Here is a 25,428-nt window from a genome sequence, read left to right as displayed (position 1 = left end):
GAGGCCTGGTTTACACAAAGGCAAACAGATGAGACAAAACTCTGGCAAGCGACAAGGCCAAAGACAAACTATCATGTTTTTCCGTTGACCTTTTGGACGTCTGGCCAACATCCAACAAGACTGTTTCCTACAACAGCAAGTTATGCTGTGTAATATTTGAGTCAGGTTAAGAGTGGATTGGGTCTCTATAGTTACCTGCAGAAGCTAGCGAAGACGAGAAACCTCTATCAACATAAGGGAGAGGAGCAGATGGCTGTTTGTACAGCATTGATTTAACGGGAGATACGAAACACAAGGTTTTTGCTTATGAGGGTCTTGTCATCACGTATTGATTCCTGGATAAACACTCATACAGCTAAATGTGCTGGGAATTTCACTTTCAAGTCATGCTTTATGAACTCCCCCCTCGTCTGGTGGAAAAGTACCATGGTACCTTCTTCCAACTAATAGGTAAACATGTTTTTCTCTTACCATTATAGGTAGGACATCTTTGTTGGGCCTATCAACCAATCAGGAATTAGTGTTTGTGTTAGACTTGTGTTTTAGAAGAATTAATTTTAGCACCTCTAGTGGTGCCAAATGGAATTGCAATCTGTTTGTTTGAGTGGCTCAGTTGGGCCCTACTTAACATTGGCAGTGGCTCAAGCTGGGATGAGGCAGCCTGTTTGTCCAAACAAAGGTTGATGGGGGAATTGTTTGAAATTAGTTTGACAGCCGTCTTTATGTGCAGCTATTTTCAATCCCCCCAAAATTTTGAATCCTTCAGAGATCTCAACACCTGACCAAAGGAAAGCACGGCCCGGCCCGGCACGCAAAATTACCTAACCGCAACAGACCGTCATCAGCCGTCTTTATTTTCATTATTCTGTTTGCTGTTGCTAGTTAAGCAGAAATACCTCACTTTATCATTAAAGTCAGCATGAAACAGAAATTTTATTGTGACTTATATCTGAGTGAAACTGCGTCTCAAACGAGAAAAATGCATTTTGTCCATCTGGAATTTATTGGAATCTTTGGATTGCAGTTTTATTGTCCTGCCCTCGTGCCAATAAAAAAAACGTTATCAAATGGGAGAGGAAGATTACGATGGCAAAAAAATAATAACATGCATGGATAAATCATTTATAATAATTACTGCGATATTCCAGGTGCACTACAGAACTTTGGGCTCTCTATCGCCAACTGTGGTTGAAACATGAATTGCAATTTACTTCTGCAATTGTTATTTTTCATCAGTCTGAATCTGATGTTTTGTGTTCTTGCTCAGTAATGGAATTAAATTAAACACCATGCACACATTTCATGTTTGTAGTTAGTGATAGGGTCAGGACTATTTTTCTGTTATTCACTCTTCATGCCAAACAGTTTTAGCTATAGGGATTAAAAATATCTCCACAGTTGGTCATCTTAATGCTCACAATGTTTTTACTTAGTTGTACAGTAAAAAGAAAACAAACCAGCTGTCATACCTCAGACTTATCCTCCTTGAGCTCTTTAAATTTGGTCACGAGACATAATGAATGATATTGTATACCACGACATGTTCTCGTATCATCAGTCACCCAGTAAAGAGGCACTGAAAGCATCTGGTGCAGGTGGAGGAGGGGCTGTGGATGGGTGGTGTGTGTGTTTACATGTGCAAACATGTGGAAGGACGAGCAGCAGAAGAGAGGTGTTGCTGGAAGGAAAGCAAGCAACCGGTTCTGAGAGATTTGCCATCCAAACCACAGATGTGAACTTGTGCGTGACCCCTCTTCAGGTGTTCTTGGCAAGTGCTGGATCTTCAGAGATCTCAACACCTGACCAAAGCAAAGCACGGCCCGGCCCGGCACGCAAAATTACCTAACCGCAACAGACCGTGGACCATCACAGATGGAAATACTGTCTTTTACCTCCACAGGGAACGACACTCGTAGAGCAGGTGTGATGATATAAGACTGATTCTTACATTTCTCTCTCAGTGATTATAAATGAATCATCAAAGTACAGTCTTAAATGTTTAAGTATATATGATGTCAATCTCCAGTTTCTTCAGAATGTGTTTTATACTTGTACCAAACTCTTTATTTTCAGTATGTTTGTGTGTATGTTTGTCTGAATTCACAGTACTCATAAAAGAATAGGCTAAAAGTACCTGGATGACATGCTTTTTCCGGTGAGATTCTGAAGTGTGCATATGATCGACATTTTACTATCCCATGAGTCCACGAGAGAGGATTTATGAATGGCAGTGACACGACGCAACTGACTTTGGCAGGTCACGTGATAAGGGCAACATGGCGAATATAGTACATCCAGATTCCATTCATAATAAACACATTCATACAGTATAGAACATACTTTTTTAGCAGTCGCGAAGTAATTACTTTTTCAAAATACCTACTCAAGAGAGTATGCGATTTCGGATGCAGCCATAGTCAACTGAGTGGTATTCAGCTGGTCATGGGATTTGAAAATGGCTGCCCCCATGAGGGGACCTTCATGTAAAATAAAGCAGCTTTTTACTATTTTAAAAAGTAACATTATTTTCTTCATCTTTTTAAAGGGTTAGTTCACCCAAAAATGAAAATTCTGTTATTTATTACTCACCCTCATGCCGTTCTACACCCGTAAAACCTTCGTTAATCCTTCGTGAAATCCGATGGCTCCGTGAGGCCTCCATAGGGAGCAATGACACTTCCTCTCTCAAGATCCATAAAGGTACTAAAAACATATTTAAATCAGTTCATGTGAGTACAGTGGTTCAATATTAATATTATAAAGTGACGAGAATATTTTTGGAGCGCCAAAAAAAAAAAAAAAACCCGACTTATTTAGTGATGGCCGATTTCAAAACACTGCTTCAGAAAGATTCGGAGCATAAATGAATCGGTGTGTCGAATCATGATTCAGATCGCGTGTCAAGGTGTCAAACTGCCAACGGCTGAAATCACGCGACTTTGGCGCTCCGAACAGCAGATTCGACGTACTGATTCATCTGTGCTCCGATGCTTCCTGAAGCAGTGTTTTGAAATCGGCCATCACTACAAAAGTCGTTATTTTGTTTTGTTTTTTGGCGCTCCAAAAATATTCTCGTCGCTTTATAATATTGAACCACTGTACTCACATGAACTGATTTAAATATGTTTTTAGTACCTTTATGGATCTTGAGAGAGGAAGTGTCATTGCTCCCTATGGAGGCCTCACGGAGCCATCGGATTTCAACTAAAAATTTGTGTTCCGAAGATTAACGAAGGTATTACGGGTGTGGAACGGCATGAGGGTAAGTAATAAATGACCGAATTTTAATTTTTGGGTGAACTAACCCTTTAATGTGTAAAAATAAAATTACTGAGTGACCAGAACAAAAGCAGTTAATTTTGCATGTAAGTTAATCACCCATTTAACACACACTATATTGGTAGCGTTCTCAAGTGTTGTTAGCTAACATATGGATTTTGTTTTACAATGCGTATTTGTGATACATAATGCAAAAGTAAAAAAAAGTATTTTCACATGATATTGAATCATTTCTACGCTCAGTAATCATGCACGTAATCAATCTCTCATAAGTGTGCACACAAGCCATGCTAATGACTAATGCTAAGGACTGATTATTCATCAACAGCACATCCGCTGGAAATCAGACTGAGTTGGCCCTGGGAATTCATTCACTGCTGGATTGCTTATGTTAAGAGAGACATGAAATTGTATTTTCATTTCCACTGTCACTGCACCTTGCGTGTGTTCTCTTACAAAAATAACACGTTGCCTGAGAAGAAGAAGGAGAGAAAGTGCCATGCACACCATAAACCATAATAGCTGAAAGCTAATTCATAGCTGGGCCAAGGGATTATTTTGCAGCCGCAGGCTGGAATCTCTTTGATGAGGCCAGCAGAATAAAGGCCTAACATATGGATCTGATTAGCACAGGCGAAAATGATTCTTTGATTCATTTCTGCATGAGGACCCAGTGCTTGAGGTCTGTGTGTTGTGATACTGATGTTATAGTGTTAATCTTTATGCTATGTTTTAAATGCGTCCCATTCTGTCTATCAGCTAAGTCTGGATGAACAGGGCAACAGATTTTGGCTTTCACATCAAAAAGATTGGACTTTGTTGTAAACTTTCATTGACCTGCATTTAATGCATTAATACACATGGGCCACATTCATGCATGTTGTATTAGTGGCATGAGAAGCTGATATATGTTAAGTTCAGTGGGAGGGTGATTTGTTTAAGACGCATTATCACGTTAGCGCACGTGTATGGAACGCAAAGTGGAGACAAGGATATGAGCTTTCTGCACGCTCGGATGACAATAAGAAGATGGAGAGCTTGGTGGGGAATACACAAGGAGATTACAGATTCTTTAACTTTAGTGCTGTTAAATTTATAGCGTAATGACGCTAACATACTTAAAGTTCACGTGCTGGCTTTACATGGTTTCTAACTGGTTGAAACTAGTCATTTAGGATCATTAGCTGTTTCAAACTTGTTTAGGTGGTTGACCATCTACTACCTGAAAGCGGGGATGGTGTGGCGTTTTAACAATGCACTAAGGTGCCCAAAGTGTGGCAAGAAAATGTTGCCCATACCATTACATCACAACCCGCAGCGAATCGCTGATACGAGGCAGGATGGATCCATGCTTTCATGTTGTTTATGCCAAATTCTGGCCCTACCATCTGAATGTCGCAGCTGAATTCGAGACTCATCAGACCAGGCAACATTTTCCCAATCTTCTATTGTCAAATTTTGTTGAGCCCATGCAAATTGTAGCCTCAGTTTCCTGTTCTTAGCTGACAGGAGTTGCACCCAGTGTGTCTTCTGCTGTTTTAGCTCATCTGCTTCAAGGTTCGGCATGTTGTGCGACAGAGATGCTCTTCTGCAGACCTTGGTTGTACGAGTGGTTATTTGAGTTACTGTTGCCTTTCTATCAGCTGGAACCATTCTGGTCATTCTCTTCTGACCTGTGGCATCAACAAGGCATTTTCACCCACAGAACTGACGCTCACTGGATATTTGCTCTTTTTTGGTCCATTTTCTGTGAACCCTAGAGATGGTTGTGTGTGAAAATCCCAGTAGATTATAAGTTTCTGAAATACTCTGACCAGCCCGACTGGCACCAACAACCATGCCATGTTCAAAGTCACTTAAATCACCCTTCTTCTCCATTCTGATGCTCAGCTTGAACTTCAGCAGATCATATTGACCATGTTTACATGCTTAAAGGTGCCCTAGAATTCAATATTGAATTTATATTGGCATAGTTGAATAATAGTTCATTATGGGAAAGACATACACTGAGATTCAAACTCCATTGTTTCCTCCTTCTTATATAAATCTCATTTGTTTAAAAGACCTCAGAAGAACGGGCGAATCTCAACATAACACCGACTGTTACGTAACAGTTGGGGTGTACGCCCCCAATATTTGCATATGCCAGCCCATGATCAAGGCATTAGACAAGGGCACAGGGGTTAAAGCAAAAGAAAATCCTGTGCCTGAACTGGGGGGGGGGGGGGGTATATTTTAACATTTAAACGAAGCTTTTTGGTGCACATTTGATTCAATAAAAATAATATATATATATATATATATATATATATATATATATATATATATATATATATATATATCACGGTTTTAGACTCACGGTGCGGTTCGGTATGTGCTATGTTCAGGACAAAAAAAATATTACTGTCAAATAAAAACAAAGAAAATAAGAACAAATAATCAAACTGCACAAATAAATACAGTAAAGCAAAGATACAAATAAATAAAGCTTTTCAGGTTTTTCATGTATCCAGTTTTAAGGTACAGAAATTGAATAAAGTAGCTAATAAAATGTAAAACAACATTGCATGTAATCTTAACTGTATGAATTAAATATAGATCAATCATTATTAATTATTAAGTTACTATTCAGTCATAAGCAACGAGTGATTTCCTTGTCTTTTGTTGTTTGATTAACATTTAAAACAGATTCAGACAGCAGGAATGCAAGGGCTGCTGTCTCTTTAAGACACATGCGTTCTTTCTCCAGTGTATAAGTTCACTTAAGACATAACCGACAATGCTTACTAGAATACTCGCTAAGACGGGCATGTTGACATAATTTTGTGTGAATTTGTCTGTTCAAGCACAAGACTTGAAAGAGACCTTTATATTTGCGCGCTGTACACGCGCTTCCGCGTGGGCGCTTCGGATGAGTGCACAAATCTTAAAGCGCGCGCGCAAGTTCTCGTTCGCGTCTTGCACTCGGATGTTTAAATTGGCAAGTATGGCGTTATTTTACTGTCAAATGTCGAGAGCACATTATTGTGACACGAGAGCAAATCAATGTAATGCGCGAGCGCAAATCTGTTCCCTCGTGCGCGGATTTCCTTTGTTCTCGCGCAAATCTGTCCGCTCGCGCGCGGATTTCCTATGCTCTCGCGCAAAACTGGACGCGCGCTCTCAAATATACAGGGCTCTCTCATGAACTGCCTCTCCTCTAGCTCAGATATTGCGTGTGCACGCTCAAACTGTTTCCTGCATGCTCAAACGTGTCCTGCGCGCTGAAACTGCACATGTGCGCTCACGAATCTCTCCGTGCTCTTGCAGAAATTAATTTGCTTTTGGATTAAACGCTGTCAAAAGTTATCAACCAATCAGAAGAGACGACTGATCCATGTAAATGATACGTGGAATCTTATTGGCTGAGAGTGAACTGCGCCTGGAATTCTTTCTACAAAAATGGATATTTCATAATATTTATCAAATGTAACCTAGTCTAACTGCATCACATTACAGGTCAAACCCCAATTTATCTAAACAAACAAACAAAAAATGTTTCTTAAAGTTATTGTGGTCATACGTTTTGTGTTGAAATTTATATAAAAAATAGGTAACATTTTACAATAAGGTTTTTATTTGTTAACATTAGTTAAATGTATTATCTAACATAAACTAACAATGTGCAATACATTACTGTAATTATTAATCTTTGTTAAGGTTAAAAATACAGCTGTTTGTTGGTTGTTTACTTCACAGTGCATTTACTAATGTTAACAAATTCAATAAAAAGACCTTCAATAAAGCAGACTCTGTACTGTGAAGGGCTCAGAAACTAGACTGAAACATCTTGTAAGAATTTAGATTTAAATAAGAGTGAAGTTGACGTGAAACTATTTTTTCAAAAACATTTGAGATAAAAGGTAGATTAGAAATATGCTGTAATTTTCAAGTACAGAAGAATCAAGATTTGGTTTCTGAAGAGCAGGAACCACCAGACCATGTACTAATGTACCATTTACTAATGTTAACAAATACAACTTTTGATTTTAATAATGTATTAGTAAATGTTGAAATTAACATTAACAAATATTAATAAATGCTGTAGAAGTGCAGTTCATTATTAGTTAATGTTAACTAATGCAGTTAAATAATGTTAATGAAACCTTATTGTAAAGTATTACCAACAAATATCTTCTGATTTAAGACCGAACAAGATCAGGTCAGATCATCATTCCCTTAATACTTAAAATGTGGAGATCACATATACCACCATAGTCAATTTCTTTTGAGGTCGGGTATAAAACATGACATACAAAAATACTTAAGCTCTTATGTATGCATGATTAATCAAAATAACACGATCTTATTCCTAAATGACAACGATTCGGTTATGTCTATTAAACCTTTGAAATTACGAACATACTGGAATATTTAAACCTGGTTTTGCATTGCCGCTGAAAACAGTGGTCATAAACTATATGTTTTAAACAGCTTCACAAAGCGTTTTCAACAACACACTATTGCTACTTCTGTGTTGCAAACATTAAATAATAATGCAAGTAGCCTATTGCAATAACAATTTATAGTCCGAATATACACTGATTTTAGCAATAAATTACCTTTGAAACTAATGTTATTACACTGTTCTGCCAGTAGGTGGTGACCAGTGACTGTTAAAATGTATTTGATGATCAGAATCATTAATTCAAGAAATTAATTTAAAAACACTGTACGAATCATATCTTCATTCATTTCAAACGATATTGTAATTTAAATTAATACATATTTTTAAATAGGCTTTATAACATTTTACACATTTCTAAATAGACTGATTTATAACATTATTAGTTGTTTAATCTTTTGTTTTTAATTAATGTTTAATTTAATGTTTTGGTCCATGATATTGGCTAATATGATGGTTTTGGATAAATCGTTCAGTGGGGTTTGACCTGTAATGTGATGCAGTTAGACAAACAAGCTTATTAATATAGAAAACATCCAAGCGCCCCATTCCAAGCCATTTCTAAGATATGTCCTGCATTTTGATTAATATTATTAAATATTATTAAATTGTAAAGAAATGAAATATCCATTTTTGTAGAAAGAATTCCAGGGGCAGTTCACTCTCAGCCAATAAGATTCCACGTATCATTTTCATAGATCAGTCGTCTCTTCTGATTGGTTGATAACTTTTGACAGCGTTTAATCCAAAAGCAAATCAATTTCTGCAAGAGCACGGAGAGATTCGTGAGCGCACATGTGCAGTTTGAGCACGCAGGAAACAGTTTGAGTGTGCACACGCATCTGAGCGAGAGGAGAGGCAGTTCATAAGAGAGCACTGTATATTTAAGAGCGCGCGTCCAGTTTTGCGCGAGAGCATAGGAAATCCGCGCGCGAGCGGACAGATTTGCGCGAGAGCAGAGGAAATCCGCGCGCGAGCGGACAGATTTGCCCAAGAGCAAAGGAAATCCGCGCGCGAGCGGACAGATTTGCGCTCGCGCATTACATTGATATGCTCTCGCGTCACAATAATGTGCTCTCGACATTTGACAGTAAAATAACGCTATAGGCAAGGCTTAAATGAGTTTAGTTTAAACGCAGACAACAACTTGTGCAGTTCAGGTATCACCTGCGTAAGCTATCAACACCCGGTGATGGCGAAGTAAATGACTGCTCATATAGAACATGCGGCATTCGCACTGAACAAAGTTTAGGAATAGCCAGAATGCATATAGGTGGTCGGTTCATGTGCTCTCTGCGTGAACTGAAGCGGTACCGCGATCTGTCACTCCACAGAGTGCTAAGAAAGATCACGACAGCTCGAGAGACGTCCATGGTCTCACTCCAGTATGGGAAAGTAGTCAGTCACTCCTTGTGTTTTATGAATAGGCTAACAGGTGAGCTGAGGGATTGCACAAAATTACATACATCTCTAAAATTACTACGCAATAGGCGTGTGAAGTGAATGAGTGTAAACTGAGCTCAGCGCAAATCAAATAGCCGTGCTGTTTGTCTCTCAGAAATCAGAGCCTTGCAAAAAATTAGTCTAATACATCAATAAAATACTGCATCATAAACATTTTCTACTATTTGTTATGTATTTAAATGATTTAAACCTTGCAAGATGATAGATGAAACACAAATGGGCAAAAAGTATGAAATGAGCAGCGCGTTCGTAAATCAAATAGCCGCGTTTCTCTTGCGTCTCTCAGAAATCAGCTTTGTCAGTAATAGGCTGCTATCAACTAAAACACTACATCATCATACACACTTTCTACTATTCAATGTCTACTTAAATGTTTAAAACATTGTACGATATGATAAATTAATTAGTGTAAATTGTATGAATGAAATGAAGCACGCGATAGCAAGTCAAGACAAATTGTAGGACTATATTTCTTTCCGCAGCCAAATGCCGCACGCCGGAGATCCGGCACGGTGCCGGAAAACTTTAAGCCCTGAGGGCAGAACGTCTGGATGTGCACAGCTGAATCATCAGACTAGGTAAGCAAGCAAGGACAATAGTGAAAAATGGCAGATGGAGCAATAATAACTGACATGATCCATGATATCATGATATTTTTAGTGATGTTTGTGAATTGTCTTTCTAAATGTTTTGTTAGCATGTTTCTAATGTACTGTTAAATGTGGTTAAAGTTACCATCGTTTATTACTGTATTCGTGGAGACAAGAGAGCCGTCGCTATTTTCATTTTTAAACACTTGCAGTCTGTATAATTCATAAACACATCTTCATTCTTTATAAATCTCTCCAACAGTGTGTAATGTTAGCTTTAGCCACACAGCATAGCCTCAAACTCATTCAGAATCAAATGTATACATCCAAATAAATACTATACTTACATGATCCGATGTATGCAAGCAGCATGCATGACGAACATCTTGTAAAGATCCATTTTGAGGGTTATATTAGCTGTGTAAACTGTGTTTATGCTGTTCAAGGCAAGCGCGAGCTCCGGGGGAGGGGGAACGGGAGATTTAAAGGGGCCGCAACCTATATATCGGTGCATAGTTAATGATGCCCCAAAATAGGCAGTTAAAAAAATGAATTTAAAAAAAATCCATGGGGTATTTTGAGCTGAAACTTCACAGACACATTCAGGGGACACCTTAGACTTATATTATATCTTTCAAAAAGAAGTTCTAGGGCACCTTTAAATGCATTGAGTTGATGCTATTTGATTGGCTGATTAGATATTTGCGTTAACGAGCAGTTGAATAGGTGTACCTAAGATATATGTGACCCTGGACCACAGAACCAGTCATGAATCACACAGGTTTGTAGCAATAGCAAACAATACATTGTATTGTTCAAAATTATAAATTTTCCTTTTATGACAAAAATCATTAGGATATTAAGTAAAGATCATGTTCCATGAAGATATTTTGTAAATTTCCTAACCTAAATTTATCAAAAATGTATTTTTGTGAGTGAATATGCATTGCTAAGGACTTTATTTGGACAACTTTAAAGGCGATTTTCTCAGTATTTAGATTTTTTTTTGCACCCTCCAATTCCAGATTTTCAAATAGATGTATCTCGGCCAAATATTGTCCTATCCTAACAAACCATACATCAGCGAAAAGCTTATTTATTCATCTTTCAGATGAATTTTTTTAAAAATTGACCCTTATGACTGGTTTTGTGGTCCAGGGTTACATATATAGAGAGAGAGAGTGAGAGAAAGATAACAATTTTAATTAATACAAAATTATAAAAATAAATTGATTTTATTTATAAAGATATATATATATATATATATATATATATATATATATGTATATACACCAGTACTTAAATGTGAGTATTGCCCCAGTTGACCTGCTAAAAGGACAGGTCAACCAAAAAAAGTTTATTTTTTAATATTACAACATATACGTTAACTATATTTCTACAATTTATCTTTATTTTCCACCGGCTGCGTTTCAGCTAGCGCGCTGATGGGAACCAAGCACAGAGATGGCACTGATAGCCAGTCGCAACTGGAGCGTACTGCCACAGCCACACATCCAGACTGCAGGTATGTGTGCTGAGATAAGGAGCAGTGGCACTCACCCGGCCGTTACAGCAGTGCTGGGTTTAACCCAGCTCAGGTATGCTGGGAATGTAGAGAGTAACAGAATAAAGACAGACAGACTGTAGATTTGAGCTGAGGCTTTACTGAAGGCCATTGGTGGAGGAACTGGGATGTTGTTGAGGTGCATTTTGATTTTTGTCTCCTACACTTTCTGAAACCATAGGTGTTTAGGTAAAACAATTATATATAAGTTGGGTTATGTAAGTGTGTGTTGAAAGGCCAAAGAGTTATTGGCACTAAAGTGTGAGCAGTCCTATCCAATTCTGCCGTCCCTGCCAAGTCTCCTTCAGGACACAAAGTTTACTTTCAGGAGACCTTGTGGGACTCCATTCTTCTCCAGGCCCCGAGCATAGCGCAGCGGGGGGAGGCAACAGTGCAGAGATTTTAGCAACCCACTCGCACTCATCAAAAAAATATTCTGTTCCATAACTTCCATTCCAGGCAAAGCTGCAGAAAGATAATAGCTGTGTTGTACCTAAAAGTATTTTGCTACTATTCCACATTAATGAAACAACAGACAATTTTATGTTGTGAATTTAACTTTTTTGAAGAAGAAAAATTTAAATTAGATAATTAGAGGAATATTCTTTATATGTTTTATCTTGGATTAAACAAATATGTGAAATATGTCTGGTTGCATAATGGTAGCCTAATGTACTGAAAGAAATCTGGAAACTGGTTTTGGCTCCTCAAAGCTTTGGTTTGTTCCTGTTACAAATTTTTCTCCTTCCTTCCTTGTAAAAGCGCAGGAGAGCAAATAATTTATGTAATAGTCCTCAACTCCTCATTCCTCTGTCTTTTTAAGCACAAGATAGCTATAATTGTCAGATAAGGAATCATGTACAAATAGATAGTTACTAAACTAATCACCAAATAAATACAAACTTGGAAATTATATTGATATTGATATGTTGAAATAAAAGATTTGCATGTATATCTTAAAGCTTCCACTAAGAAAAAATAGTAAATTTCAATGTACAAAAACAATCAGCCGAGCAACAGGATGTATACTGCAACAAAATTATTTATACTGAAGTCCTCTTTATTACTTTGAGTTAGATTAACTTAAACCATTTACCGCAATCGGTTTCCTCAAACCATTTAAGTAACGATATAGTTATTAAGACTTAGTTAGATTTGTTACCTGAATTCAAACTGAATGAGTGGAATATACTTAAAATATTTAAGTTGACTTTACTCTTATGATTGACTAAACCAACTCTAAAATTTAAGTGAATTTAACTCAATGCATATGAGTTTAGAGTACTTATACATATTAGTTTTAAAACTTAAATGGTTTGAAGAAATGAGTTTCCTCAAATGGTTTGAGTTACCGCAACTTATCGGGTTTTACAGTGTGGTCATTCGCTAACATCGATAATAATAAACTTATTTTTTAGCAATAAACGATTATTTCAGTGCCATTGTTTTGTCTCAAGATGCACACTAGTAATGTTTTTTTTTTTTTTCTTCCCTAAAAGCTAATTAAATGTCCTAAATGCCCTGTCTGTGAAACCAGGCCTTTAACTTAAAAATGTCATTGCATAAAACAACAATATTGCATCTTTAAAACCTAGTACACTAACATTTTGTGAAATGTTTTGCCTTAAAAGTTACTTTGTGCTAAAATGCTTAGTAGTTAAGTGAGTGTGGCTTAATAAATGTCCATGTTTTGGACTCATTGTATGTGGGTCAATGGTTGTTTATAGCCTACTCTCCTTTTATGTACTGTACTAACATAAAGACAGATTTAACTGGTTTATGTAATTAATCAGCTCCTCCTAGCATTCATCATATCTATCACACAGATAGCCTTATCTGTGATAAATGAATTCAAGGCACATTCATTTCAAAGTGATCATCAGTTTTCATTCTTCATCAACACTTTTGAGCTGTAAAATCACTGTTGGCAGTGTTTTGAACACTTAAGGGCACTTAGAAAGAACACGTATGGCCGACTTCCATTTTGTCTGAATGCCAGTGACATCCTAAGTGCACTTCTGGCATTACCAAACAATCACAGCTTCTCCGATTCTGACAACTTCTACGTTTCATTGTCTGTAAAATGCTTAAGTGGAACATAAGTTTAGAAATCAGTGTCCGACACCGCTGATAGAAGGGGCAAAAATATTACCTCAAGGAGATGACTTTTCTTGGGGATATTCTTGTGTATTTCAGGAAATTCACCTACAGTATGTTAGCATCTGTATTTATGCAATTTATTAGTTCATTATACTCTTAAATACTCTTAATATTGCAATTTATGGTTACATGAAGAACCTTTGACATCCATGGAACCTTCCATTGCACTAAAGTTTCTCCATAGTGGAAAAATGTTCTTTATATTTTAAAATGCTCTTCAAACTAGGAACACAATGGTTCTTTTTTTATGAACTGTTCACTGAAAGATTATTTTGGGAAGCCAAAATGGTTCTTCTATAGCACTGCTGTGGAAAAAAAAAAAGAAAAAAAAAAAAAAAAAAAACATTTTTGAACTTTTATTTTTAAGAAAGCAACCTGAGAACTAGAACTGTACTTGCAGTTATTGTGGGGTTTTCTTGTATTTCTTATAGTTTTCATGGCCTATAGCTCAGCATTGACATGTATTCTCAGTTGTCCTGGTTTAATTGTGGATAAGTGTGTCATGACCAAAGCACTACTCTCATGGTTACGGTTAAGACCCTTTTGACACATACTGCTGGAAAGAAGTGAGTCATTGGTCGGATTAAATTTTCAAGTGGTGTAATTTTCCAAATTGCCTTTGACCCTGACTATAATCAACATAAAAAACAGTTTCAGACTTGTATGTATAAAAGGATTTTACCAGTGTGTGACATTTCTTAGCTCTAGCTTGGCATACGCTGTGTTGTTGCATATAAGACTCATTCAGTCAAAGCACAGAGTTGTCAGCCCTAATCAGGCATTTTATTGGTTTCTTCAAATATTTAGCCACAATCAGTTCTAAAACTGGTGATCTCATCATAGAGAACTGATAAATGTGACATGCTTTAACCTGATTTTTCTGAGAGTGCATAACTAGCCATCATAATGATCTTAAATACTAGACGTAATGAAAAGCCTTACATTATTTGATATTCTTAAGCTTATGTCTGTGAAATATAGTAGCCTGTACATACTGTATAAACTTACATGTCACACAAGAGTTAAAGTTCAATCGAAGTAATTTAGTGATAAATCAGTACACGATTACTTGTATGAGACTAAAGATGCTTGTAGCCTTTTGTGTGATGGTATCGCAAAAGTTTGATTCCAGCTTCTAAGGTGCCGGAATGATGGATGAGATGAAAGACAGTATTTTTTTAATAAAAGTCCATGTTTTTGTCCAGCTTTTTAAAGCCTGCATGGAAGTGTCCAAACAATTCCTTTCAAATCCCAAGATGTAACATGTTAGCGTCGTAGATTCCTCTAATCTCTGGCCAGTACGTGAAAACAGGAGTGTGCGCACCTGGGCTAGGTGTGGGTAGCCCTCATTCTGTGATGCCACTGAGGATTTTGATACCTGGACAGTGTGTTGTGTGACCCTCATAGACTGGCACAGTGTCCGACCCTCTGATTCTGGTGCATTAATGCATCCTCATCTCTAATGTTTCAATTCATTTCTCTTCAGCAGTAGGTATGAGGTGTAAAAATGCAAAGTATGAGAAATTCAGATTCAGATTTCTTTGGTGTGGCATTTGAAATTACATTATAATGCACTTTTATGCAATAATATTTCCATACAATTATGCATTTTTTCCCTATAAGAAATCCATAGACTACTCCATTTATCAGAACTGACATCTATATAGGCTATTAATATCTATGAGTTTATTTTTATTTTCTTATTTTACATAGGATGATTACAAAGTAAACATTTTAATAGACTGATAAATAGACCTTCCGACATACAATATACAGTCCTCATGTACAATATGATATACAGTATTTTACAATATACAGTGGTAAGGTAGCGCCCTCATGTGGAAAGGGAAAGATTGTTTGAGAGAAAGGAAGTGCAGTAGAATTCAGTATGAAAATATTTTAAATATATACTTATTCACGTAACAATTTTCATTGACAGTATACAAATAGCTGTAACTGTTGAATCAATTTCAACTGCTTAAATGATGCAAACAGCAAAAATAAAAAAGGTGCAAGAGTTTAATAAAAAATTAGGAAAAATATGCTGCTTTACTTACCTGTTAATATGGGATTATAATATTACATGCTAAGTTAAGTGTTTTAAGATAATGTTTTATACAGTGTTGTTATACAGGCATTTATAAAATAATTTAAAAAAAAGATTTTGATGGTGTAGTCTACTTTTAAGTTGTTTACATTTGATTGATTGATTGATTGATTGATTGATTATACCCTATAGTTGCTTGACATGGTTTCGTTTTATTAATTTTCTTTCTTTCATCATTTCTTTTTTTCCAGCTGGCACTCATCATCTGTCATATGTTTATGCTTATTCTCTTGGCGTTGAGTAATTTTGTGTCTTGTCTCAATGCAATAACCGTTCATAATAATAATATAAACTATCACAAAACCAAAGATATGGTGGCCTTTTCGCGTTTTGCTCTGACGCACAAGACGCGAACTGTACAGTACACATTCACAAAGACGCGACGCAACATAACTAGCCCACACTGCTTCGCTAATTGGTTGTTCCAGTTTTGCTGCGTCGCGTCGCGCGTTTCCAAAGTACAAGAGGTGTGAGTCACGTTGCTTTGCATATTACAATGATTCCAGGAAGCTTTTTGAGGTCGCTGTTTCCTGCACCTACGCCACCTTGTTTACCGTACTCTTTCAGTCGAACTTTGTCGTCTATTAAAACTTGTCTTAAAACTAGTCTTAAAACTAGTATCCGTTCAGCTGGACTGTCTACTGAGTTTTATGTAGATTCAAGCGCGGATCATGAGTTTATTATACCTGAAAGGTGTTGTGTTTTTCACCTTCATACCTGTTGTGCTGAGTCTCGCACTTATTGATGATGGGCTCACTCTGAACTGTACACAAGAGGTAAGATAATGCATAAAGATCATCAGATACCACAAATTTTTTATAAATTTATTTGTATATGTTATATAGATCCTATGTGTTTAATTAGACATCTATATTTAGACCCCCCTTTAGGTGGTTTAGGTTTTTAATGAGACTTTCTTTTTCTTTCTCTCTCCAGGAAGTACCATGTGAAGCAGCGTTTAGTAAGTTCTTCTGTCTTTATTCTTTAGTCTTTTCATTTGAAATTATTATTATTGTGGGTTATATTTTAACTGATGGTTTGATTGTTTTTCTTCTCAATAGATAATTGCATGTATAAAGGATGGCTCACTCCTTCAGATTTCACTCCCAGCGGGCCTGATAATTTAACAGTGTATGTTGATGTAAGAAGTAATATGAAAGGCGATGTGGAGCCAGTGATTGTGGCAAAATGGAACGCAAAGGATGACGGTGGGTCACTCGTTGTAAGCGGTGTCATGAGTTTTCAGATTATATTAGATTATGTTTGTTACATTATGTGAACAAGGAGAAATCCATTCCAATTCCTTGCCATGGAAAATTGATAATGCAATATGTGGACCAGTACTAAAATAACATGGTAATACTTTACAGTAAGGTCCCATTAAAACATTACTTGATGCATTAACTAACATTAAGTAACAATGAGTAATACATTTGTTACAGCATTTATTAATCTTTGTTAATTTTAGGTAATAAAAATACAACTTTTCATTGTTTGTTCAGGTCTGTTAAAAATTAACAGATACAGTTTTTAATTTTTAATGTATTAGTAAATGTTGAACTTTATTTAACTAAGATTAACAAATGCTTTAGAGGCATTTTTGTTAGTTTATGTTAACAAATGTTAACACATGGAACCTTATTGTAAAGTGTTACAAATAACATTTTCAAACAGCCATATTTCATGGTTTAAAAAGGGCATTTATAGATTGTAGTCGTCAATGTTTAATAATCTTTTTTTTTTGTGTGCAGGAAGCATAGCCCACTTGAAAGGAACAGAGCTTAGTGTGATGAAATCAAACACCAATGAACATCTGTGTGTTCATTTCAATTTCCTCCAGAAGTTTAAGACTATGAGAAATACTGCTGGCGAAAAGGCAAGATGAATGAATGAATGATTGATTGATTGATTGATTGATTGATTTAATTTTTCACAAATTCTGATATATTATCTATTCTATTTTAGTGGTCTTTTTCTCTGGATAAAGTTCTGGTAGATCCAGACAGTACATATATAGTGTCTGTCTCCAACCTTCCCAAGCCAAATTTACAACACACCAGTTACAATGTCAACAGAAAAGTTGTTGTTCCAGGTAAGTGCTGAATTAAACAAAATTCTTTGCTCAAATGATTCTACATGACAGTTTATATTCAGTTTCAATCTATAACCACAGGTTGTGATCATCCTTTGATGCGAAAGACCAAAATCTGTCTTGAGAGAGGTGAGAGAAGAACAAATGATTTACCTTAATCAAATACATATATACACATAGAAACCACCTTAGATAAGTATTAAAGTATATGTGGACATCTAAACCTATGAGATTCATTTGGTTTGATGTTCTCTTAGGGGATCTATGGCAACCCAATATTACTGTAGGGAGTACAGGTCTAAATGGCAAGGATGTTCTGTATGTTGCGTTTAATCCTGGAGAGAATGCAGAAAAATACAACGTTTTTGTGAAGTGCAGTAGGGACAAAAAAATGAAGACTCTTTATAATGTAAGACATGTTATCTATATACATTTAAATATATCCAAATGAATAAGTTTGAATAATTTGACTCTGCCCTTAAAACTGTTTACAAAGTGTGTTTTTTGTGTTTAGGAGAGCAAGACATTACTAAATGTGACATATGACCTGGAGAACTGGCCACGTACATGCTGCAATTTTGATGTTGAGGTGTGTAGGCCTAAACACATGCTACACCATTAATTAAGTAATATTAGAGTAAATAAATTTTATATACAAGGGTCTTGATATAAACAGTGCTTTTTTTCCTATTTAGATCCAGCCATTTTTTTTTAAGTGTGCCAACGACTGTCGTCGAAAGAAACATAGTATTAACATATGTGATCCTGGTGTGTATATGGAACAGTTTCCCCTTTTGAATTAGTACAAAAAAATACAGTAAAAAGCATAATGCCACTTCACTCATTTTATATATGTTCCTCAGTACCAACAAGCCCTCCTGAGAACAACACAGGACTTTGGATCATTTGTGTTGGATTATGCCTCCTAATTTGTGTCATTGGTGTTTTTGCCATTTATTTGCGCTGCAGGAAATCACGTTATGGTAAGCAGTGACATTTAAGATGGACATTTTTATCTTTAAAGACTTTGAAGTTTATCATGTGTGGCAGTGATATCTTTATAGAGTGACTTCCTGTGGTTAGCCACACAAACAGTGCTAGGACTGAAATTATCTGTATTTCTAATTTTGAAAATGTATTTTAATTCAGATACAAAAGAGCCAGAGGAAAAACCACCTCTAGAACAGACAATTCTATCCAGCCCACGATCCATATTGATCATCTACTCCAGAGATCATCCCCTTTACACAGACATAGTGCTGAAGCTTTGCGCCTTCCTGCGGGCTAAATGTGGCACTGAGGTTGTGCTGGACCTACTTGACACGACTTGGCTTGGCACCATTGGCCGGCTGCAGTGGATTGAGCAAAAAAAGCGGCACATCGAGCAGTCGTCAAACAAGATCTTGGTCCTCTGCTCCCGAGGAGTGCAAGCCAAGTGGGGGGCGATCTGCGGAGAGCCTCGCGTCCTCCTCCGGGAGGATGTATGCTCTCCGGTCGGTGATATGCTGACTCTTGCCCTTCAGCTGATAACACCTGATATGCAGCGTCCGGCTTCCTATGGGAAGTATTTGGTGGCTTACTTTGATGATGTAAGCAGCGAAGGCGATGTGCCGTCTATGTTTGACATTGCGGTCAAATACAAGCTGATGAAGCATTTCGAGGAACTCTACTTCCGTATCCTGGATGTGGAGAAGTATCAGCAAGGGACGGTGCACTGTATCGAAGGTATCGGAAAGGACGAGTACTTCAAATGCCCCTCGGGCGAAGCCTTGAGGAACGCGATTGAAGCCTTCCAGGTACACCAAATGAACAACCCAGACTGGTTTGAGAAAGAGTGTGTGACCAGCGAGGATGATGTGAGAGGAGAAACCGATGCACTTTTTGAGGTTCCAATGCAGCCAATATATGAATTAGTGCCGGTGTATAACAACGGACTCCCAATCCTTGTGAAAGAGGTGGACATCCATCAAGACACACAGAGCGTTTGCGCCGTAATTCCCCAAATTCATGAGAATCCTGAAGAGTCGCCTATTATGATTATTAATCCAAGAGTCCACCCAGAGATCAGCGAAGTACTTTCCTATTATCCAGCAATGGAACGTCCTCTTGAAATACCCAGTGTGACATCAGTGGACCCACAAATCCACCCATATCTCCTCGCTGAACCAGTACCAGTGGAAACCTCACATCCTCCTATAGCATTTCCAATGGGAGAACTGTCAGATAATTATCTGAAGGACAGCAGAATGCGCTTTTTAGCAGCACCTCCACCCTCAATGGAGGACAGCTTCCATTTGTATGGGTCGACGGACATGTCCCAGCCAATGGAGATGGAGGAAAGTGAAATGGAGGGAGCTTCTGAGACGAGACCATCACGAGGGTCCGATCAGGGATACGGTTCCAGGTATTCCACAGTGAGAGAAGATCCCAAGTTTCAGGAAGACCTTTCCTCTCTAGCCAAGTTACAAATGGAACTTTTCCTGAACAGCCCCATCTCTTCAAGTTTCTGCAACAAGGCTATGGAGATCTGAATCTCTTCCGTGTCTGTTTTCTGATTTGTGGCATGCCATAGTGTGAGAGAATGTTCTTGAACTGTCTATTGGTAGTTGGTCGTCACTCCTAAAACATTCAAACTATTTGTGTCAATGTCATTGTAGGAAGGTCAACAGGAAATAGACTAAATGGATGAGTTCAGTAAGGATTAAATGTTACATCAATAACAAATGATTAGACATGAACACAGAGGTGTGATCGGTTCACTTTTACTGTGGAGCAGAACAAGTACCTTGTTAAACAGCTTGATATAGAACAGCACAGCACATGATTAAGCTTATCTTTAGCTACTGAACACAAGTCTAAATAATTTGGTTGGGCTTGCAATGATACATTTGTCCTCTTTTTTTATATTAATTGCTCAGGCGAAATGTTTTGTTGTATTATATTGCACTAGAGTTATTTTTAATAGTTTATTCCATCTTATAATCCATCTACTACGGAAGTTTGTATATAATATTGAGTAGATTTCTTTGGTAATCTTATGTTGTGTGCTTTTTACTATAATTTAGAGAAGGATTCACTTTACTTGCATCAAATTTCATCCAACTTTGAATCTCAAATTACTTTTTAACCAATTTATCCAGGATACTTCCAGACCCTTGCAGCTGTTACAGTGCAAATAATGTCTAATGTAAACATAACGGTAATTTAACTTGCAAACTAAAGCCCTTGCAAGAAAATTCTCTGTAAAACATTGTGGATAAATAGAGAGAGGTGGGGTTGGAAGTTGATTTCCTCATCAAAAAGGTTATGTAATATGTACATACACTGAAACCTGTAGTTTAAAAAACATGCGTAGTATGCAGTGGTATATATTTGTCAGGTTAAATACTGCGCAACGAGGCACAAAAAATCCCATAATGCACTTTCGGCCTGCATATTTAACACGTTTAGCTCACCCTGTACCCCAATCCTCAAAGCACAAGAGTAATAATATGTTAGAATAAGGATGCACAATTGTTAGTAATTACATGTTACACTAGAATATATATTCTGCTGTTTCAACTAAAAGTGACAGGACAAGTTTGCTTCTCACAGTTCACCCAAACAAAAATGAGTATTCTGTGATCATTTACTCACCCTCAGGTCACTCTAAACCTGGATGCATTTCTTTCTTCAGAAGATATTTTGAAAAATCTATTTTTTTGTCCATACAGTGAATGTCAATGGGGTCCAAACCAACATTGTTTAGGACACTTTCAGTATATGCACAAAAACATTCTTCGAAAATATCTTTTTTTGTGTGTTCCGAGAAAGTAAGAAGAAAGTCATGCAGGTTTGAAATGACATGAGGGTGAGTACTTTTTTTTCTTTTTTTTGCAAACTGTCCATTTAAGGTGGATTATTGGTGTGAAATTTGGATATTAAGCAAATGATTTGGCTTTGACATTTGTTCAGGATCCTGGTGTAATTCTAAATATACATATCTGGATTCTCATTTAGACACAGATGCACTGCGTGTAGATTAATGGATCGTGTCTTCTCGCAATCTGTCTATCAGCGCTATCACAATTGTCTTGGTTGGTCCAAATGATATTAATTGTGATAATCATACCTCATTTACTGGCATGAATAAAATAGCATCTGGAATTGAGCAGATAAACTGACTGGTTCATGATTTCAAACATGAGGTTCTGTAAAGAGAGGTAGCCTTGTAAAAACTGATGATGTTAATATGGCTGGTTGGGAGCAGCAATGGAGTTTGGTCATTAAAGATTGATTACAGTTATCCTCGTAGATTCTATGCTTAGCCTATTAACATTAAGGAACATCACAAATCCGTATCATACACCGTTCTGCAGTTTCCATTCCTAAGTACCATTGCCGCTGACAAAATTTTTCAAATAGGAAAGGATTACATCACATTCACAATTTGAAGTGTACACCAAGCCTAACAAGTCACAAGGCATATTTACACTTTTGATAAGTGCATTTAGGAACATCTCTTGACAAGGTGTCTGAAAACACTATAAACATCAGTCTACATTAGCCTACTAAATTGAGGACATTTTTACATAGAAAATAAATTATACAACATTGCACTTATAACATTTCCTCAGTTGAATAGTCCTCACGTAATTAAAGTGCCTCACAAAACAAGTGCAAATCAAAGATTATTGTATCATCATATAAGCACTGGTTTACAGTCACATCCCAATACATTAAGTATATACTGCAGAGGTCACAGGTGGGAATGTTTTTCATTGGCACGTTGAGTGGTTTGGTTGTAGCACCTGTTGAGAGTGGAGGAGAACGAAAGGGCGTTCTTAAGGAGAGGTACTACAGGCATAAATGTGGATTAAGGTTGGATTTGACTTTTGATTCGGCACAGTTTTCCCAAAACATCTCAAATACTAGCTAACATTTTCATAAACTTTTTTTTTTTAATGATTTTATATCACCTACACGGTGTAAATAATGTACCATCAGTTAGCTATTTTTGAGAATGTCTGACACAAATAGCATTTTGCTTGTATAGCTAATAAACCTAATTTTTCAGGATTTGTACAGAATCGTACTTTTGTTTCCTATATTATATTGTAATTGCCAGTGTTTTTGAATTTTGTTAAATAAACTGACATAATAAATAAACAGAGTCTGACAATTGTGTGTGTTTGTGTGTATGTGTGTGTGTGGAGTTTCACACCTGTGAAAATTTAATAAGATGAGTAATTTGCATATTGCTCAAAAAAATGTAAAGGGCCAGTGAGCGAATTATTCGGTGACCTTAAAGGGTTAGTTCACCCAAAAATGAAAATTCTGTCATTTATTACTCACCCTCATGCTGGTCCACACCCCTTCATTAATCTTCTTAACACAAATTAAGATATTTTTGTTGAAATCCAATGACTCAGTGAGGCCTTCATAGGGAGCAATGACACTTCCTCTCTCAAGATCCATGAATGTACTAAAAACATATTGAAATCAGTTCATGTAAGTACAGTGGTTTAATATTAATATTATAAAGCGATGAGAATATTTTTGGTGCGCCAAAAAAACAAACAAAATAACGACTTATATAGTGATGGCCGATTTCAAAACACTGCCTCAGGAAGCTTCGGAGCGTTATGAATCAGTGTGTCGAATCAGCATTTCGGAGTGCCAATGTCACGTGATTTCAGCAGTTTGGCGGTTTGACATGCGATCTGAATCATGATTTGACACAGAAGAATCATTATGCTCCAAAGCTTCCTGAAGCAGTGTTTTGAAATCGCCCATCACTAAATAAGTAGCTATTTTGTTTTTTTGGCGCACCAAAAATATTCTCGTCACTCTATAATATTAATATTGAACCACTGTACTTACATGAACTGATTTAAATATGTTTTTAGTAGGTGGATCTTGAGAGAGGAAATGTCATTGCTGGCTATGGAGGCCTCATGGAGCCATCGGATTTCAACTAAAATATCTTAATTTGCGTTCCGAAGATTAAGGAAGGAACGGCATGAGGGTGAGTAATAAATTACATTATTTTCATTTTTGGGTGAACTAATTTTTTTCCCAGTAATGTTCTGCCCAATTAGCAAACTGTTAGACGTTTTAAAAAAAAACTATATTTTATTTTTTATCTATTTGTGATTTGTAATTATAAAATAAATTGATAAACAGCGACAGTACGTTTTATCGATCTTAACGCTCGCTTTTAACGCGTGTTGCTATGGTTACTTCCGTTCTCGAGCGTGTATTTGCTAACATTTGTGGTTACTGCACTGTTAAACCACTTCATAATTTGCACTTTTACGTAAGGTAGTCACAGTACATTTTGTGTATTGGTTTCTTTTGATTTCATTTTGAATAGTAAGAAAGGAACGTTAGCACCTGTAGTAGTACCTCCCCTCAAAAGGGCTGATGCACACTGTGTAGTACGTGGCCTCCGGTCAACGTTAGTCCTTAATGAGCATCTACGACTGAGTATTGACAGCCAGCGTGTTCACATAGCCGTGAGGACACATGTCGTTTTCGGAAACGCAATGGGAGAACTGGGCTGCGTTACCCCCACGTCCACGTGCAAACCTCCGGACACCTCGTAAGGACACGCACTGTTCAACCAGCTCCAGGCACTTACACCCCAAGAAGAAGATGTTCTTGAACATGAAAACCGATATGGGCGTTTTGTAAACAAAGACGAGGAAACATCTGACCACCAACAGCGGTGCGTTGAGCAGCACGCCGGTGAAGAACCTCGCCCATATCCAGCGACAGTTCATCTCTGAGGCCGTCAACTCGTAAAGCCAAATAACTGGAACGCCCAATGCGATGAAATACACGGATATGACCGTGTACCTAAGGTATATGTTGTCGATTTCGTTTTTAAGGAGCAGTTCCACCAGCGTGAAGCTGTCCAGGATGTCTAAGCAGGTGTTCATGAAGCAGCCTTGGGAGTGAAAGCGCGTGGCACCGTTGGGATCTTCAATGATGGAGTTGATGAGGCAGTAAAGCAAAGGCGCACAGAGCAACATGGTTATTTTGAACCCAGTGATGCCAAACGGCACCTTTAGGGCAATAAGATCCAGAATGGACGTTTCCAGAACGAGCACCACTTTCGGGGTGGACGCGATCACGTAGATGAGCCATGCCAAGTACGCGAAGGTGAACTCTCCGAGGTTGCAGCCGAAGATGGAGCTCTTCTGGTGGAAACCACAGGCTCGTTCTCGCTTACTCCTGGCGTTTTTCATGAAGAAGATCGCCCATCCCGATATAACCACCAAATCCGTGGCTATCCACGAGCACCAGTAGAGATCCGTGAAGATGATGAGGTAGAAATCCAACATGCCTCCTTGCAGAACGAGCACGAGGAAGCACAAGACCTTATAAAACAGGTTCTTCTTAGACCTCTGCACAAAAATAGGGGTGGACTGCATGAATTCGCCCGATGTCATGGTGTAAGACTGAGGCTGAGCTGTGGCAGAGGAGACCAGGGGCTGGGAGCTGCCCTCCTCGAGGTTGGCACTGCCGCTGGTGGTCTGTGTGTCCCTCCTGGACGCGACGCTTCGGATAAACAGCAGCTGTCCGTTTTCTGGTGCTGAGGAGACAGGTGAGTCGGGCTGGGAGATGTCTTTTATGATTTCAGCAGTCATTGTATTCATGCCTTCTCCTCCCGACTTGTTTTGGCTGTGCTAGTGTAATGATAGCCGCTCAAGGGGGCAGAGGAGGAAATCCCGTTATGGAATT

The 25,428-nt window shown here is 37.6% G+C and overlaps 2 protein-coding genes and 1 long non-coding RNA gene across 5 annotated transcripts in view; 2 read left to right on the top strand and 1 right to left on the bottom strand.

Annotated features, from left to right (window-relative positions):
• The first annotated feature begins 3,219 nt into the window (after positions 1–3,219).
• LOC125244360 overlaps positions 3,220–25,428 on the top strand; it is a 29,696-nt gene continuing 7,487 nt past the window's right edge. The window contains exons 1-3 of one of the 3 annotated variants that reach the window (XR_007179326.1): positions 3,220–3,262; positions 9,670–9,765; positions 11,212–11,302. This is a non-coding gene — a long non-coding RNA (uncharacterized LOC125244360). Of the gene's footprint in view, positions 3,263–8,837; positions 9,766–11,211; positions 11,303–25,428 lie in introns of those variants that run through there. The other 2 variants (XR_007179325.1, XR_007179324.1) reach the window with 2 other exon arrangements.
• Positions 15,734–21,855, top strand: il17ra1a (interleukin 17 receptor A1a). Its single transcript, XM_048154446.1, has 11 exons — positions 15,734–16,384; positions 16,545–16,569; positions 16,670–16,816; positions 17,360–17,484; positions 17,574–17,700; positions 17,782–17,829; positions 17,958–18,109; positions 18,215–18,289; positions 18,396–18,468; positions 18,564–18,683; positions 18,850–21,855. Exons 1-11 carry the CDS (start codon positions 16,280–16,282, stop codon positions 20,229–20,231), a joined length of 2,379 nt encoding a protein of 792 aa, XP_048010403.1. The 5' UTR covers positions 15,734–16,279; the 3' UTR covers positions 20,232–21,855.
• Positions 23,701–25,382, bottom strand: tmem121b (transmembrane protein 121B). Its single transcript, XM_048154448.1, has one exon. The coding sequence runs from the start codon at positions 25,341–25,343 to the stop codon at positions 24,159–24,161; it is 1,185 nt and encodes a 394-aa protein (XP_048010405.1). The 5' UTR covers positions 25,344–25,382; the 3' UTR covers positions 23,701–24,158.

This window comes from Megalobrama amblycephala, linkage group LG14 (genome assembly GCF_018812025.1).
Source record: "Megalobrama amblycephala isolate DHTTF-2021 linkage group LG14, ASM1881202v1, whole genome shotgun sequence".
Taxonomy (NCBI): Eukaryota; Metazoa; Chordata; class Actinopteri; order Cypriniformes; family Xenocyprididae; genus Megalobrama; species Megalobrama amblycephala.
This window is presented reverse-complemented; position numbering and strand designations above follow the sequence as displayed.